Source organism: Stegastes partitus, unplaced genomic scaffold (assembly GCF_000690725.1).
Source record: "Stegastes partitus isolate 25-593 unplaced genomic scaffold, Stegastes_partitus-1.0.2 Scaffold809, whole genome shotgun sequence".
NCBI classification, from domain to species: Eukaryota; Metazoa; Chordata; class Actinopteri; family Pomacentridae; genus Stegastes; species Stegastes partitus.
In genome coordinates, this window is record NW_007578540.1 from 294,842 (window position 1) to 309,622 (window position 14,781).

Genomic DNA, 14,781 nt, shown 5'->3' on the forward strand with positions numbered 1-14,781 from the left:
TAAGAACAGCAATAAGACTGAATAAAAGCAAAAAGAAAACAGCTTCATTTCTATGACATGTGCTGAAATACTTTCTTTCTTTTTTTTAACAGTGTCTATATATAAGGATACTGTACAACAGAACCGCCTGCCTGTGCTGTACCTGCAGTACTCCAGCGCCCTCTGTGGGTCACTCGCGGTACTTCCACCTGAACACCAGCAGCTCTGTGCCAAAACCGTGCGTCACGCCTCCATAAGTTTCTTTTCCGTAACAAACCCCAGAGTCCCCATCTCGCTGCCTTGATTTGATTTCATCAGTTGAGAAACTTTAATTGGGTTTACACCCCCCTCGTGACGTCACCTCTCCCTCCTCCTCTCCCTCCTCCCCCCATCGCTCGGAGGGGGGAGTCTCTCGGCGTCCCGGTGATCAGCGCGTCCGTCCGCCGGCTGCTCTGCGTCTCCGTGTCCACATGCGTCTGGGAGCTGACAGGGAGCAGGAGCGCCTCTGGGATTTACTACCTGGACTGAGAGAGCAGCTGGATTAACACCAGTTTTTGTTGTTTTTCTTTTTCTTTTTCTTTTCTATTATTATTATTTTTTCATTTCTGGGCTGAAAAAGAAAAAAACAACCTGCAGTCATGTCTCGGGCTCCGGATGATGTGAGCAAGCTGACAGAAAGTACATACAAGGTGAGTGAGAAAGCAGCTGGTTTTTGTTGTTAGTGTTAAGACTGAGAGCAGAAAGCAGCATTTTAGGTTAGATGAGGGTGGTTTGTTGCATTTTTAGGAAGGTAATTAGAATGATCAGAGAGTGTTAAAGTGTGATCTTCTTTTGCTGAGACTTTTATTTTGTAATCGTATAGAACCTTTTGTATCCACACTGTAAAGAAAAACATGTGATGAGGAAAGTTTCTTAAATAAGTTACAACAAAACCAACACCACACCCTGATGAATTAAAGGATTAAAATGTGCATAGATGTGTGATTCATAGTCAGCTGAGTCTAATTTGTTGCATTTTAAGAAACCACACGTGTAAAAATATATTTAAAATGATTAGAAAGTTCTGTAATTTCCTCTTATTGAGGCTTTTATTTTGTAATTCTACGTTGTATAAAGGGTCTATTGTTTTGCCTTCATGCTGTAAAGTAAAATACATGATGGAGAAAGTTTCTGTTGTGACCAACGAAACCAACACCACACCCTGATAATGAATAATTAAAAGAAGTTAATTACATAAGATGTGTGAAGGAGGAATTCATGTATCGCATTTAGTAGCCAGATGAATCTGATGTGGTGTGTTGTAGGAAATCACACAAGTAAAAATGATTAGAAAGAGTTAAAGTGTGTTTATTTTGTTTATTAAGACTTTTATTTTGTAATCGTATTTCATATAAAGGGCCCTTTTTTTGCTTTTATACTGGAAAGAAAAACATGCGTTGTTAACAAGTGACAGAAAGTCTACCAAACTCAACACCACACCCTGATATTGGATGATTAAAACATGCATGTGATGGAGGAAGTTTCTGAATCTAATTTGTTGCATTTTGAGAAATCACAAATGAGAGAGTTAAAGTGTTCCAGGCTTTTATTTTGTAATTTTGTATTATATACAGGACCCATTCTTTTGCTTTTACATTGTTTATGTTGCAAACAAGTAGCAGAAAGTCCAACAAAACCACAGGAGGGACACACCTTGATAATTAATGATCAAAATCTGCATAAATGGTGCTCTTGAGGCCCTCCCGTCTGTGTGATGATGAAAGAAGGAAGTTGCTCTTAATCCCATCAATCAATCAACCAATCAATCAATCAAACTGCTGATCTATAGACCTGAGGTGATTTGATCAGCCATCGGATGATGAGTTTAATCTTGCTTAGTCACTCATCGGCCTCCCACAGGTGATAATGAAGATAAGCTGGGTGTGTGTGTGTGTCCTCAATATTGTAAACGCAGAACAGACATAAAGCTGTGACGAGGGAGAGTCGTACCTGTAGTTTACAAAGTGCCACAGTTTCACCTGGGAGGGCGAGAAAGAGAAATCAAAGAACCTGTTTCCCTGTTGTTGTGTTTTTTTTTCTCTCTCTCTCTCTCTCGCTCTCCTCCTCCTCCTCCTTGTCTGCTCTGAGCCTTTTCTCCATGTAAAGTCATACCTGCCCCCTTTCATTGTTCTATTGAGGGCGTGCCTGGGGAATAGAGACAGGGAGGTGAGCAGCGGCTTGATTGTTGAGACGTTTCAATAGAAAGAGAGAGAGAGAGAGACGGGAGCTGGTGGGAGGAGGGGAGAGAGAGAGAGAGAGAGAGAGAGTGATGAGGTCAGTGCTGCAAATAGCTGCCACTTTGTGTGGGACTTCGCTCTTTTGAGGGAGTTGCATACGGCATACGTGAGGGGTCAAGTTAAAGATTGAAAGTTTCTTTTTTATTGTTCTCACATGCTGGTATTTATAGAGCACCAAACACTTGCACTTGTTTTCATGTGTTTTTTCTCTTCTCCACCCACTCCCACAAAAATAGCCTCCTGAGTTTTATTGTACGTGGCAAGGCCCGAGAAAATTAGTTTGTTTGCTTTTGCGGAAAGTTGAGCCGCATTAATCCACAAAAACAACAACAATGTGTCTCTTGCTCTTTTCCTCAGAATGTGATGGAGCAGTTCAACCCAGGCCTGAGGAACCTGGTCAACCTGGGGAAGAGCTATGAGAAGTCCGTCACAGGTAAACCCACCTAATGAGCCCCACGGTGAACTCATGTTACCTTCAAGTGACCCTGCTTTAAACGGCCCAATCATTAGTGTTTTTTTACCAGAACTCTGTGACCCCTAGAAGTCTTGTTTAACAGCCTGTAACTCTATGATGCCCGTCTCTCTCCCCACGCAGCGATGACTCTCGCTGGAAAAGCCTATTTCGATGCGGTGGCAAAGGTGGGAGAGAATGCTACCGTGTCTCCGGTCTCCAGGGAGCTCGGTGAGTTTTTAATCTACTTGCAGCGAGTGAAGTCTCGGTGGAGTCTGGTGTCCCTGCTCGAATGTTTCTGCTGTGAGACTGCAGCTTGAAGCAGATAATGACCTCTAACTTCCACTTATATTTACATACGCTAGAAGGAATAGTTTGATATTATGTGGGATGCACTCGTTCACCTTCTCCAGGTATATACATGTGAGGGTACTGTTAGCTTAGCTTAGCATAACTTTTGGAAACTGAGAAACAACAAGTCTGGCTCTGCCCAAAATCACCTCGACAGCTGATTTAAAACTGTTTCATTTTGCAAGCAGTTTCTTTGTGTTGTTTTGCTCGTTTAAAATCACTGTAGGCTCATTTTTCACTGCACAACAGCACAACCATGACTAGAAGTAGAGAGAACTCATATGTTTAATGCAGTATGGCGTAGTTATAATGCCATAAAGCATAACAACAAAAGAAAGTTGATTGAGTCCTCAGGTGTTAGCATTTCCCCCCTAGTAAATGGTGATTTTGAGTACTATAGATATTTTACTACTTAGAGGTTTTATTTGTTTAAAACATGTCTTTTGCCTGCTCCATGTAAACCTGAAAAGTCTTTGAATTTTTGACACAACTGTTGGTCACAGCTGGGTCAGTGATGGATTTACAGTTATGCCAAGTAGCGCAGAATTTTTAGTTTTTTACTAAATTTGGTTACGGCTTATGTTTGGCAAAACCCCTACAATTTTAACCACAGATCGGGCTAACTTTTCTAGTGAAATCATATAGTGAAGTTCAAGGACCGTTGGAAAGTTGGAAATCCGATGATTCTTTCCATGTTTGCAGTTTCTGATAGATGTTGTAATTTTGACAACTTTAACCCATTACAGGGCACTCACTGTCATACTTGGAAATGTAAAATTTCAACCCTGGAGTGTTATTGGTGGATATAAGAAGTCTTTTTTGACTTTAAAAAAAAGGTTTTAGGCTGCAAATCAAACTCAAAGCAGTTACCATACACAATTCCTCACCCACCAAGGGTATATAAAAAAAAATCTAAATAATTTAATATAACAAGAAAATATATATTTATTTCCAAATGACCTGTCAGACTTATGGAGTTTATGACACTTTTGTCAAATTATCATTCTGGCTCACTCGTGATTGGTCAGAGGCCATGCTAACTGTGTTGTGATGTAGCCTGACTTTCATTGATTGGCTGAATGAAGTCATGTGATTCTGCCTCCTGCCATTTTTAAAGCCTGCAAAAGTGACTATATATGGTTCCTTGCCCGATAAAGGGTTAAAGATATAACATGCCTTTCAAACACTTGACACTTGGAGTTCAGAGGTTTAACATTTATACTTTGCAAAAATCAAAGTGGAAAAAAGTTAACTTGTGGTTTTAGAGCGGGGTTATGTGACCACCTGTTTCCTTCCTGGGTGCTCAAGATGTCCTGAAGTTTACCTTACAACCTGCCAGTGACAACAAGACTCCCAGAAGTCACTTCCTCTGGCCAAGACATAACCCCCTGTAAAACCACACCATGCTGCTTTGTATGAGTTAAACAAACGCAATATAGTTGGGCAATTATTGGGGTTTAGAGGAGCACTGCAGGGTTATTTTGTGTGTTGTAAAAGCTAGGCTTTACCTTGCTTTTGTCAGATGTGGTCTTATATGGAAACATCAGTGTTATTGAGCTTCTATTTAAACTCCTGGCAGCAAAGTGAGGTAGTTTATCTTCCAAAACTGACTCCTAAGCGTCGAAATCAGCAGCTATCCGTTCAGATAATGGATCACTGTACTCTTTCGATCCAGCTTCGTCATGGTGACACATTATGTACCCATCAACCTGAATGCGAGTCAATTATGCAAACATCTGGAAATAACAATGATCGAAGCCCCAAGGAACAGTGGCAGCAGAAATTCATTATTATGTGCCGTCTACCTCTCGCCCTGATTGAAGTGCTTCCTCTTCTTTGTCTCCTCTGTGCGGCTGCCATCAAGCCTGCACAGGTTGTTTTTCATCCGTCCTGTGAGTCATCACCAATTATTCTATTAGCGCTAAAAATCCAGAGCTGACCTGTTTTGTCCGAGGGTCATAATTTGGCACTATTACAATTCATCAAGATGCCGCGTCACTCCTTAAACGCCGGGATTTGCAAATTGGTCTGATGTAAGCTCAGGGTTGATGTGACAGGCAGGAAATCAGAGAAGAGGAGTTAAAATGGAAAAGATAATGTTCTGTCATTTTGCCCCTGGACTTTTTAAAAGAAGATTGTGAGCGCTCACGTCGTAAATAACCTCTCTTCTGTTATTTCTGAACACGCTCTCTTCTTTTACATGGCATTTGCATCGCTTGAAGTCGTAAACAAATTTCGATGAAATGTCAAACTGGATGAATTGATCTTTGTTTTTTTTTTAAAGCTGTCACTATGTGGAAGAGACAAATTTAGATTTGACTGTTTTGTTTGCTAAAAATGTAAATAACGTGATGAGGAAGTTAAAGAACACGAGTGCAGTGTCTGAAAATGAAACCATGAAGAATACGTTTCATTAAGCTTGCCAAAAAAATCCAGGCTCTCAAACAAGATTTTCTGCCCTTTCTTGTTCATTCCTCTAAAATTCACCTGGATAAAGCATGAAACTGAGCAGCTTTTGCCGTAGAAGCAGGTTCGATCTTAGCGATATTACAAAAGCTCTCTTCTTACCCAATATGATATCTGAGATTATTGGTAAAATGTGTGCAATTCAGTTCACAACTGAGCCCCAAACTGAAAGTGTTTCTGTCTGACACTAAAACATTCCACAAAGCGCTGTTACGAAATGTTGATCAAGTTTGTTTAAGCCACACCTGTCAGTGAACAATGGCAGCATTTCATCGCTCCATTAAATAATATGTTCATGTTACATGGTTGTCCGGTGACATTGTCGCTGCATACCATAACCACAGAGGAGGAACAACTCTGCTAACACCCCACGAGATACTGCTTTTACTGTTTTGAACATGTGGGAAGTCACAGATGGCAGCTTTGACTCCGAACATTCAATGTTCATCCAATCTGGGCCCTTTTTTTAATTGACAGTTTAAAAAAAGAGACTAAAAATGAGCATCTGTAGGTTTTCTTATTGTTTTCAGACACATGCTACGTACCTTTGCTGGCTTCAGTCCTTTAAGGTGGCAACATTCTGTCATAGATGACTTTTACATAAACCCTTAGAGTCGGACAGACGCACTTTACGTCTAAATTCACATCCCTTCTTCAAAGCTGAATCGCTCTCAAAGTATTTATTTCTGCAGGTGTAGCACATAACAAATGGAACCACATGACTTGACCTTTCCAACAATGCCAGTTGCAACAAAGCGTCAGTGAGAAAAACAACTTTTAATTTACATCAGTCACTCAATCAGGAGCTTTTGTCAGTAAACTGCAGTGCAAGACAGCAACACAATGACATTCTGATTACATTAAATGTAATCATAGGTACAGCCAGCAGATATCCATATATAGATAGTATATAAATATCAACTATACAATGTAATCGTTGCATAGTTGTGTTAATATGTATGTAATTAAATGCAATAATGTTACATCACAAGAACAAAAACATATGCCTGGTTTGCCACCTCTGCAAGTAGTATGCTAATAAAGTTAGTAAATAAAATGTTAACATTCATTTCCATTTGGCACAAAATACGTATGTTCCCCAATTTGTAAGTCATATATATCCCATAGTTTTGCTTCTGATATTGCTAGATTCCAGACAATCTCCTCTACACTATCATGAAAAGTTGCCAGTATTTTATTGTGAAATACATGTGAAGAAAATCCCTAAGACGTTTAGTTCATCTTTGATAGCCAGTCCAGTATAAAAACAACCTGCTTATATTATCATACCAACTGATGGAAGGCACCACTAAACACACCAAGATCCATCATGCGGGGCAAGCCTTCATTATGCTCAAGGTAAGAGCTTGAAAGAAAATAGCAGAGGGTTCATGGGGTTAAAGTTCTTCATGGCTTCACTGACACATACCGACGATAGAACCGTGATACACGCGATGATATTTGGCATTGGACAGTGTATTAAGTGATAATAATGCTTGGCAACATCCTACATCAGTGCGTCGTAACCTTGTGCGTGCATCTATTAATACAGAAAGTTCAGACTCGTGTGGTGTTGAAAGTGATGTTTAAATATTATTACGTCCAATCTAATAAGATGTCAATCAGGATTTTTATGGAAAAGTGACTCATTCAGATGCAGTCGAGTTCATAGAAAAGTTTGCCTGTCTGAAAGTTGTCGCATTTGTTGACCGCAATCATAGAAGCCTATCCCATGTCAGGCGTCTCCATATGGCTTCTCCTAAAAATGCATGCAAAGCCCTGGATTCCAGGCTCTGTAGTCATTCCCTGACTGCCTGGAATAGACGACGAGACGGTGTGAATTCTCTCACCCGCCGCAGCGAATAGAGCCGCAAACACTCTGAGCAAACAGACAGACAGAGGAGGCCGTCTTCCCACCGCTGATCCTCCTCATCGCCCTGTTCCTCCGTCTGTATGAAAGCAGGAGACTCTTACAGGATTTATGGCTGTTTATCATGGCCTCGAGAGAATCTTTAATCATTCAACTCCATCTCTGACACTTGATTTAGGCGGAGAAGTCACACAATTCAATATAATTTACTTTGAACTGCGCGGCTGTCAACAGGCGACAGAGCAGATGCATCGCTGTGTAGCTCTCTGCTGCAGACACCTAAAGATTGTTTTCTCTGAAGTGATAGATTCTTTTCTTTCCCTCTCCCTGTGAATGGTGTGGTGTAAAAACACTTGCGTCACAGAGGCTGGCAGGTATTTGCAGAAAGCTACCTGAGGCTTTTTACTTGGGCGCTGCTGTTTTTTTCCAAGACTACAGTTTTGTCTACATTTAGATTGTTGGAGGTGAAAGCGTGTTGGTAATAAGGAAAGACTTTTAGTCAGCTGCCTGAAGGAAACCTGCACGCACATGAGCGAAAGCCAATAACCTGCGTCAGTGTTCCTCTGCTCTTTAATTTCTTTTTATGGACTTCACAAAAAGCACCACTAAAAGCATTCAGAAATGGTATCCAAGAATTGTTTTTCACTAAAAGGTATCAAAACTTTTGGGAAACTGTTTACAGACAGAGCCCCCTAGACTTTTAAAGCACTCTCCTCCCAAGTACCCTTCACTCACTTTTTCTTATACCTCCAGATGTGGCACTTCATCATCTCAGAATAAGATGGACATATACAATCATTAGTAGAGTTGCCTCGAGATAAACTTGACATTGACAATCTTGACTCAGCAAACAGGCAGAAACTGTGTTTATATCATACACTTACCCAGAAAAGCCCCAAAACGTTGGATTGGAAGTGTTACAAGTGAAAGGAGAAGAAATAGGAAGTATGGTGCAGTGTTTGTCAGTACTTGTATTTCAACGCTAGACATAACATTACACAAAGAACATACCTCTGACAGGGTGCACAAGATGTTTAACTGGAATAGGAACACTAATACACGTGTTCTGAGTCTGTCCATGCCTATGATCATATTGGACCTCAATATTCAAGGTGCTTGATAAGATTGCAGGAGTAATCAACCACACAGAACCAGGAGTTACTCTGCGGGGTGACATTTCTATGATTAATTAAAAAAAATTGAAAAAAAACAACTCAAATTTGTTAGAATTGCTCTTTTTACAGCAATAAAATATGTATAACCATGCACCTACATTTGTTAGAATGAATTAGAGCCATGTGCACCAAATGAAAATATAATACAAGCTGCCTATTTTACTTCTTCTCCTAACATGTGTAAAAAATTACACATATTAAATGTAAGACTATTTTAAAGTCAGTGAATAGTTTGGCCTACACGGTGGTCGTGGTCAAAATAGTTTTAAAGCCCTGTTTGATTAAAAAAAAGACAAGCCAACAAACAAAAATCCAGAAGGACAAAAAAATGCTAAATACTTATCAATGGTTCACATAAGTGTTTCAGATGTGTTGTTGCTTTTCTTCATTAATTTTTAGTTGTTTTTTTTTTATCAACATATATTGTGTCCCATTTCAACAAAGAAGGTATTTTCCATAGCATCAGTAAAAAAAAGTGATCTCAAGACATTTTCTGTTTGAGAAAAGAGAAGAAAGTATCAGTTCTTCTGAATATTATTTAATCGCTTTTGATTACAACCTAACTAATACTGTACTTTTAGTGAGTATATATACTCCAGAAAAGGGATTGTTATGAGTTCATTGTTTGTTAACTTTCCAGCAATGCATTTCCTAAACTAGTTGGCAACTTCATGCAGAGACACCACTTGGCTCTGCACCATCATCTGCTCTGCTACATGTGCTGCCAACAGCGCTGATAGTATCAAAAACAATGAAGTCGGAACCACTCTAAAACTATGCGATGACACAGTTTCTAAATTTATCCCAAGCATCTTTTTCTGCATTATGTTCTGTTACCAAAAAAAAAAAAAGGCTTAGCTGAGGCATTGGAATGATTCCATAAATTCTCAGAAAGCAATTTTACCAATACTCACCCTACAGCGTGTAGGAGAAACCTGGAGAGTTTAAGAAGCATTTTCTAACAATTCTGGGAACAGTGTCAACAACATAAAACGCCTTCTATCTCTAAATACGCACTTAATCCAACTGTCAGATGTGAGCAAGACATGTTTGCTCTATAGTTGTTTTCCTTTATGTCCTATCATAATACATAAGGACTGTCATCTGGCCCTTTCTGCAGCGATCTTGTTCTGCTGTTTAGTCAGTTTCTTTGAACACGGTCGTTATGTTACAAAACCAGTGAAAAGAATGATGAAAATGCAGCTCTATCGTCCATAGGGAATCACCTTTATCTTCTAGTTACATAAGTATTTTATGATGAAAGAGATTTATGAGATTGTCTCACACGTACTCGTTATGTAGTTAGATATCTCGTTTCATCTGTCACCAGTTATGCTCTACAACTGCTACTGATTTAAAAAATACCATTGATATATCTGAAAAAATTAAAATTTTAGTTTGCAAAAAGTTTACGAATTTATAAAGCGTAGTTTGCAAATTAAATCTTAAATTAATAAGTCACCTTGCTTGTCTAAGAACTCTTTTGATGTTCTTACTGTGCCTATCGTGGCTATAATCAGCAAGCAAGTGAAAGAAAGATATTTGTGCATTGCTGCCTTCACACAACAGTTTTGCAAGTAGCAGTTAAATTGAATTTTTTTTTACAAAAGCAATACAATAAAGTCGCTATATGGCGCATTTCAGTCTGTACGTTTAAATGCCGTGTGGTTTCGGTGGGTGGACATTTATAAACTTCCTATGCATAAAGCAAAAATGACTGGACTCCACAGGGAGTTGGTGTTCCACTCTGAAAAGCAGCAGGTATTGAAGGACTGAAAATGTTACTGGAGAATGAATAGCATGAACCCCACCCCTTCCACCTTTTCTCTGCACTGTTTGTCAAGCCTCTGTCGAAATTGCTTTTTGAAATATTGAAGTACACTGTCAGCATGAGAAAAATGGTAATGTCAGCCAGACGTTTTTTTTTTTTCCTCCAGAGAATGAGGATTCAGAACGGAGAGACTGCTGAGTGTTTCCCGCCGATAGCTTTTGTAAGAGGGTTTTGGCTATTGAAGACAGCCATTTCCTCCAAAGACCAGCTGACGTAATTGTTAATAAGACTGTGACATTTCAGGCATCTGGTTTACAGCTATTTGACGGGATTGCTTTACTCCTGAGACGCGACACACAGCACATGATGGGTTATTTATCTTTTTTAGACAGGACAGCATCACCAGAAGGGACAGAGAACCATTACCCAAAAGTCAAAATGCACCTTCCCTCGTTTTTCTCCCTGCATTAAATTTTTTGTCTGGCAAAAGGAAAACACTTTGTAATGCGAACTTTGTCTCAGTAGCACTGTTGTCGTCCGTTTTGCTGTTCGTAGTTCGCTTTCTTTAACGTCTCAGCGAATGGTGGAGGAAGAGAATGGTTCATAATAATGAAAATGTCTCCATCACAAATAATGCAGTTTGTATTTGAGGCAGCTGATGTTTTTCCATGATGCACCTTCTGACTTTCCATCAGCAGGAACAGCAGAGGTGATGCAAATTTCATTAATGATGACTCAGTTCCATTAGTTGTCCTAGAAAGTCATGTTAGTGAGCCAGCAGTCACGCTGTCTCCTGTGGAAAAAGTTTTATTTACAATTGCAATAATAGTCTCAATGTGGCAGTTGTGTTTAAAGGTGTAAAAAGTGCTTTTCTTAAAATGAATGCATGATTATTTTTGTACATCTTGAAAAATCTCCGTCATTATCCAAAATGTTTTTTTGAAAGGATTATATGACAATAGATGATGTTAGCAGTGTTTAGGAAAATCAGAGCAATGATATCGTCTCAAAAACGTACATATACAACAATTACCTTTTGGCATCGTTGCTATAAATTTGCGGCAAGGTCATACTTTAACATGCAAATTAGATTAGTGGGAAACTTGCAGTGGACTTCTGGGAAACATGTTGCCATCAGTAAACAAGTTAGTCAGAAATCCCTCACAAGTTTGCTGCAAATCTGATTTACGTATGGAAATGTATGGAAAACTGTGTCAACACTTCCAAAGGAAACTGTCTGGCAGACGACTGGAAAAACACTAATATTGCTAGAAATGTTATTTATGCCATACATGAATTGACATGTTTACAACTAATGGTAAATCTGTTGCAAGGCTACTAGAAATTTTAGCCCTCCTGGCGAACTGTGGTGCCGACGTACAGATGAACATGTTTGCTGCCCACACTGGTAAACTTTTCATTATTGCCAGAATATTGCTGGACGTTTGGCACTTGCAGTCAACACTGGCAAACTTGTGGCAACATTTTCTGGAAAACTAATTTTGCTGTCAAGTCAAAGGCAAGTCTGCTGTTGATATTTTTGTTTTTGTACGGAAAGCATCACATAACGTTTGTTTTCATCAAAGCAAAAGATTGACATTTTTGGAGTTTTTTGAAGTGTTTAATGAGACAAGCATTACCCCTCTTCTGTCAGTTCGTTAGGCAACAGGCAAGCTACAGTTAGCTTAGCTTAAAGGCTAGTAATATAGAGCTAGCCTAGTTTGTCCAGAGGTTTAAAAACAAACTGCCAACCAGAATCTCTTAACCATATTTATATTAGTTATTTGATTAAACACACGTTACATTTTATTTCTATCAGGAGAAACCTTTTCTTTTTACTCCCAGACAATGTTCTTCTACTTCCAGTACGCTAGGCTAAGCTAACATCATACAGGCTTCATATTTAGCATACAGAAACACATGAAAGTGGTATAGCTTTCTATCTAACACTTAGCAGGAATGTGAATAACATTTTTTCCACTTCCCAGTTACTGATAGAAGATCTTGCTGAGGACCATTAGCTGAACCATGACGTGTAAATGTATCTACAAACAGATTTTAACCACGAAAACATCAGGTTCAGCCACACAGACACAAGTTGTTTCCTAAAACCAGGCAGAGACTCTTAAAAAGAAGTAAAACACAGGAGGTTGTTTTCATATCTACTTATTGTTCAGTGAGTTATGGTTGCTCTTTAATGATCCTCCACTTGAGGCCCTCATTCTGCATCTACCATTAAACTAAAGGCTCTCCAATAGACCATCAGTGTCCTCAGAGGGACCAGAGGCTCACTGACCGCTCAGCAAACCGTGACGCTCGGGCATTTGAAACGCTGCGACACGAAAGTATCCACTAAATTCTGTCTGGCCCCTCTTGTGCTCGCACAGCACCACAAGTCATTCATCAGATATTGTAGAATTCAGCCAGTATTCAGTGGAAATACCCATCCATACAAACTTTTTAACTGACTTGTTCACAGCTTTCTCATGTGAGGTGACAGCCAGAGTCTCTAAGCTTCACTTACACCTCTAGTCACTTTTCAAAGCTGTTTTAGCTCACTGCCAGTTTGTTGTGTTGAGTAAATGGAGATTTACTGTTGATGTTTAAGGCCTACATTTAGTTTTTATGTGCTCTAGTATTAAATGGTGCCATATGCTGTGTTTGATGGCAGGTCATTGCTCTGTGTTAGGGCAGCTTTCCCAGTTATTGATCTGCTGCAAACAGAGTAGAAATGATTAAACCACGAAGCAACATTAAATTAATACAGTGCAACAAAAAAAGGTCGCTTTTGGTCATCATTAGTGAAATAATCTGATGATCAATACTTGAGAGTGGCATATTTGATTGGTAGTAATGACACTCGAAGCACATAAGTTGCTCTGTACACAAGTTTATAGTACAGGTTCTGTGAACCAAGTGTATGCAGTATACATGGGAGGGTTCCAGTATCACACATGCCGACTTTAGATTGCATGTTTGAGTTATATAGGGCAATGGTTGTTGACAAAAAAAAAATCTCAATTCAGAGTCAATTTATAAGTTGTTCTGGAGCTTTTCAATATAGCCCAACTAATACCGAATATTTATACACATACTGTATACATACAGTATGCTGTAGTTATATTGAAAAGAAAAAAATATGGAGTTATTGTTTCTTAACTTTCCAGCAATGTATTTCACAAATCTGTTGACAACTTAACATGAAGACACCACTTGACTCCGCACCACCATCTGCTCTGCTACATGAGCTGCCAACAGTGTTTATAGTATTGTAAACAATGGAGTCAGAACCACTTTCAAACTATGTGATAACACCATTTCAAAATTTACCCCAAGCATCTTTTTGTGCATTATGTCCTGTAAAAATAAATTAATAGAAAAAAAAATCTTATTGGACAACATATACACCAATACTGATATTTCTGTGATAGGCCAAGAACATTGGTGGCAAGCTATCAACAAATGCTGTTTGCCAAGTTATTAAATATATTTTTTCATTTTTAGGAGAGTATTTTTTTTTTTCTTTTTAAGACATTTGTTTTACAAACTCACCTCAGGGTCTTTTTTAGTTGCTTTAGAGCTTTCATTACCATCATGATTCATGCAGTGGTTGTCTAATGTAATTAGCTGTTTGCTTAACAAGTGCCTTAAGTCTTTGGAGTTGTTTGGTTCAGCAAGATAAAAATCTTCAGAATCATTTAACAGCAACACTGATATTTCCACCAGATGACAGGATATTCTTTTCCCCACTCTGGATGACAGAGGACTTACTAAGATCTCAGTCCTTTTTAAGCACCATCTGTCACAAGGGAGTCCACAGGTACAATGGATTCATCACAGTCACCACTCGATGTGTTATCAGCGCAGTGGATTTAGCATTAATCACGGTGACATCACGATGATAACATTAAGGGTGTAGCTCATCTATGGCAACCTCCAAACACAGTCTCTTCCCGTCTGGACTGGAATGTGCATAAACTGAGATATCATTTCATCCTGACTCACGCAGAAGGTAGCTGTGTGTCATCACAGACCCCATAAGCCTGCGTAGACAAGCCCAGTGATGCATCTCAGTGATGAAACTGTGTTACGAGGTGATAACTAGTGACGAGTCGAGGGCTAGTTCATACAAGAGATCATGTGTGCGCTTGCTGAATAGAGGAAGCATTGTTAGTTAGGCAAAGTAGTGAAATAAAGAGAAACCATGCCAACAGGTCAGCCTCCTGTGTTTGCCCGTCTAGCGTCACCACATATTGCTTTCTTATCTATCACCAAATAGGCAGGGTTTGTGTTGGCACCGGGGCATTTCCATCTCATAAAAACGTCACCTGCAGAGAATGCTGACGGCATCTTGTAAAAGAGGCATTTGTTCCAAAGCATGCATAGAAATTAATTATCTCAGCAGAACCAGTTTTTAAATCCCCAGGTTAAATATTATGAAA

The 14,781-nt window shown here is 39.3% G+C and overlaps 1 protein-coding gene across 1 annotated transcript; it reads left to right on the plus strand.

The window, feature by feature from the left end:
* The first annotated feature begins 435 nt into the window (after nt 1-435).
* Nucleotides 436-3,220, plus strand: LOC103365084 (brain-specific angiogenesis inhibitor 1-associated protein 2-like protein 1). Its single transcript, XM_008292419.1, has 3 exons — nt 436-668; nt 2,613-2,688; nt 2,851-3,220. The coding sequence occupies exons 1-3, from the start codon at nt 618-620 to the stop codon at nt 3,024-3,026; spliced, it is 303 nt and encodes a 100-aa protein (XP_008290641.1). The 5' UTR covers nt 436-617; the 3' UTR covers nt 3,027-3,220.
* The last annotated feature ends 11,561 nt before the right edge of the window (nt 3,221-14,781 follow it).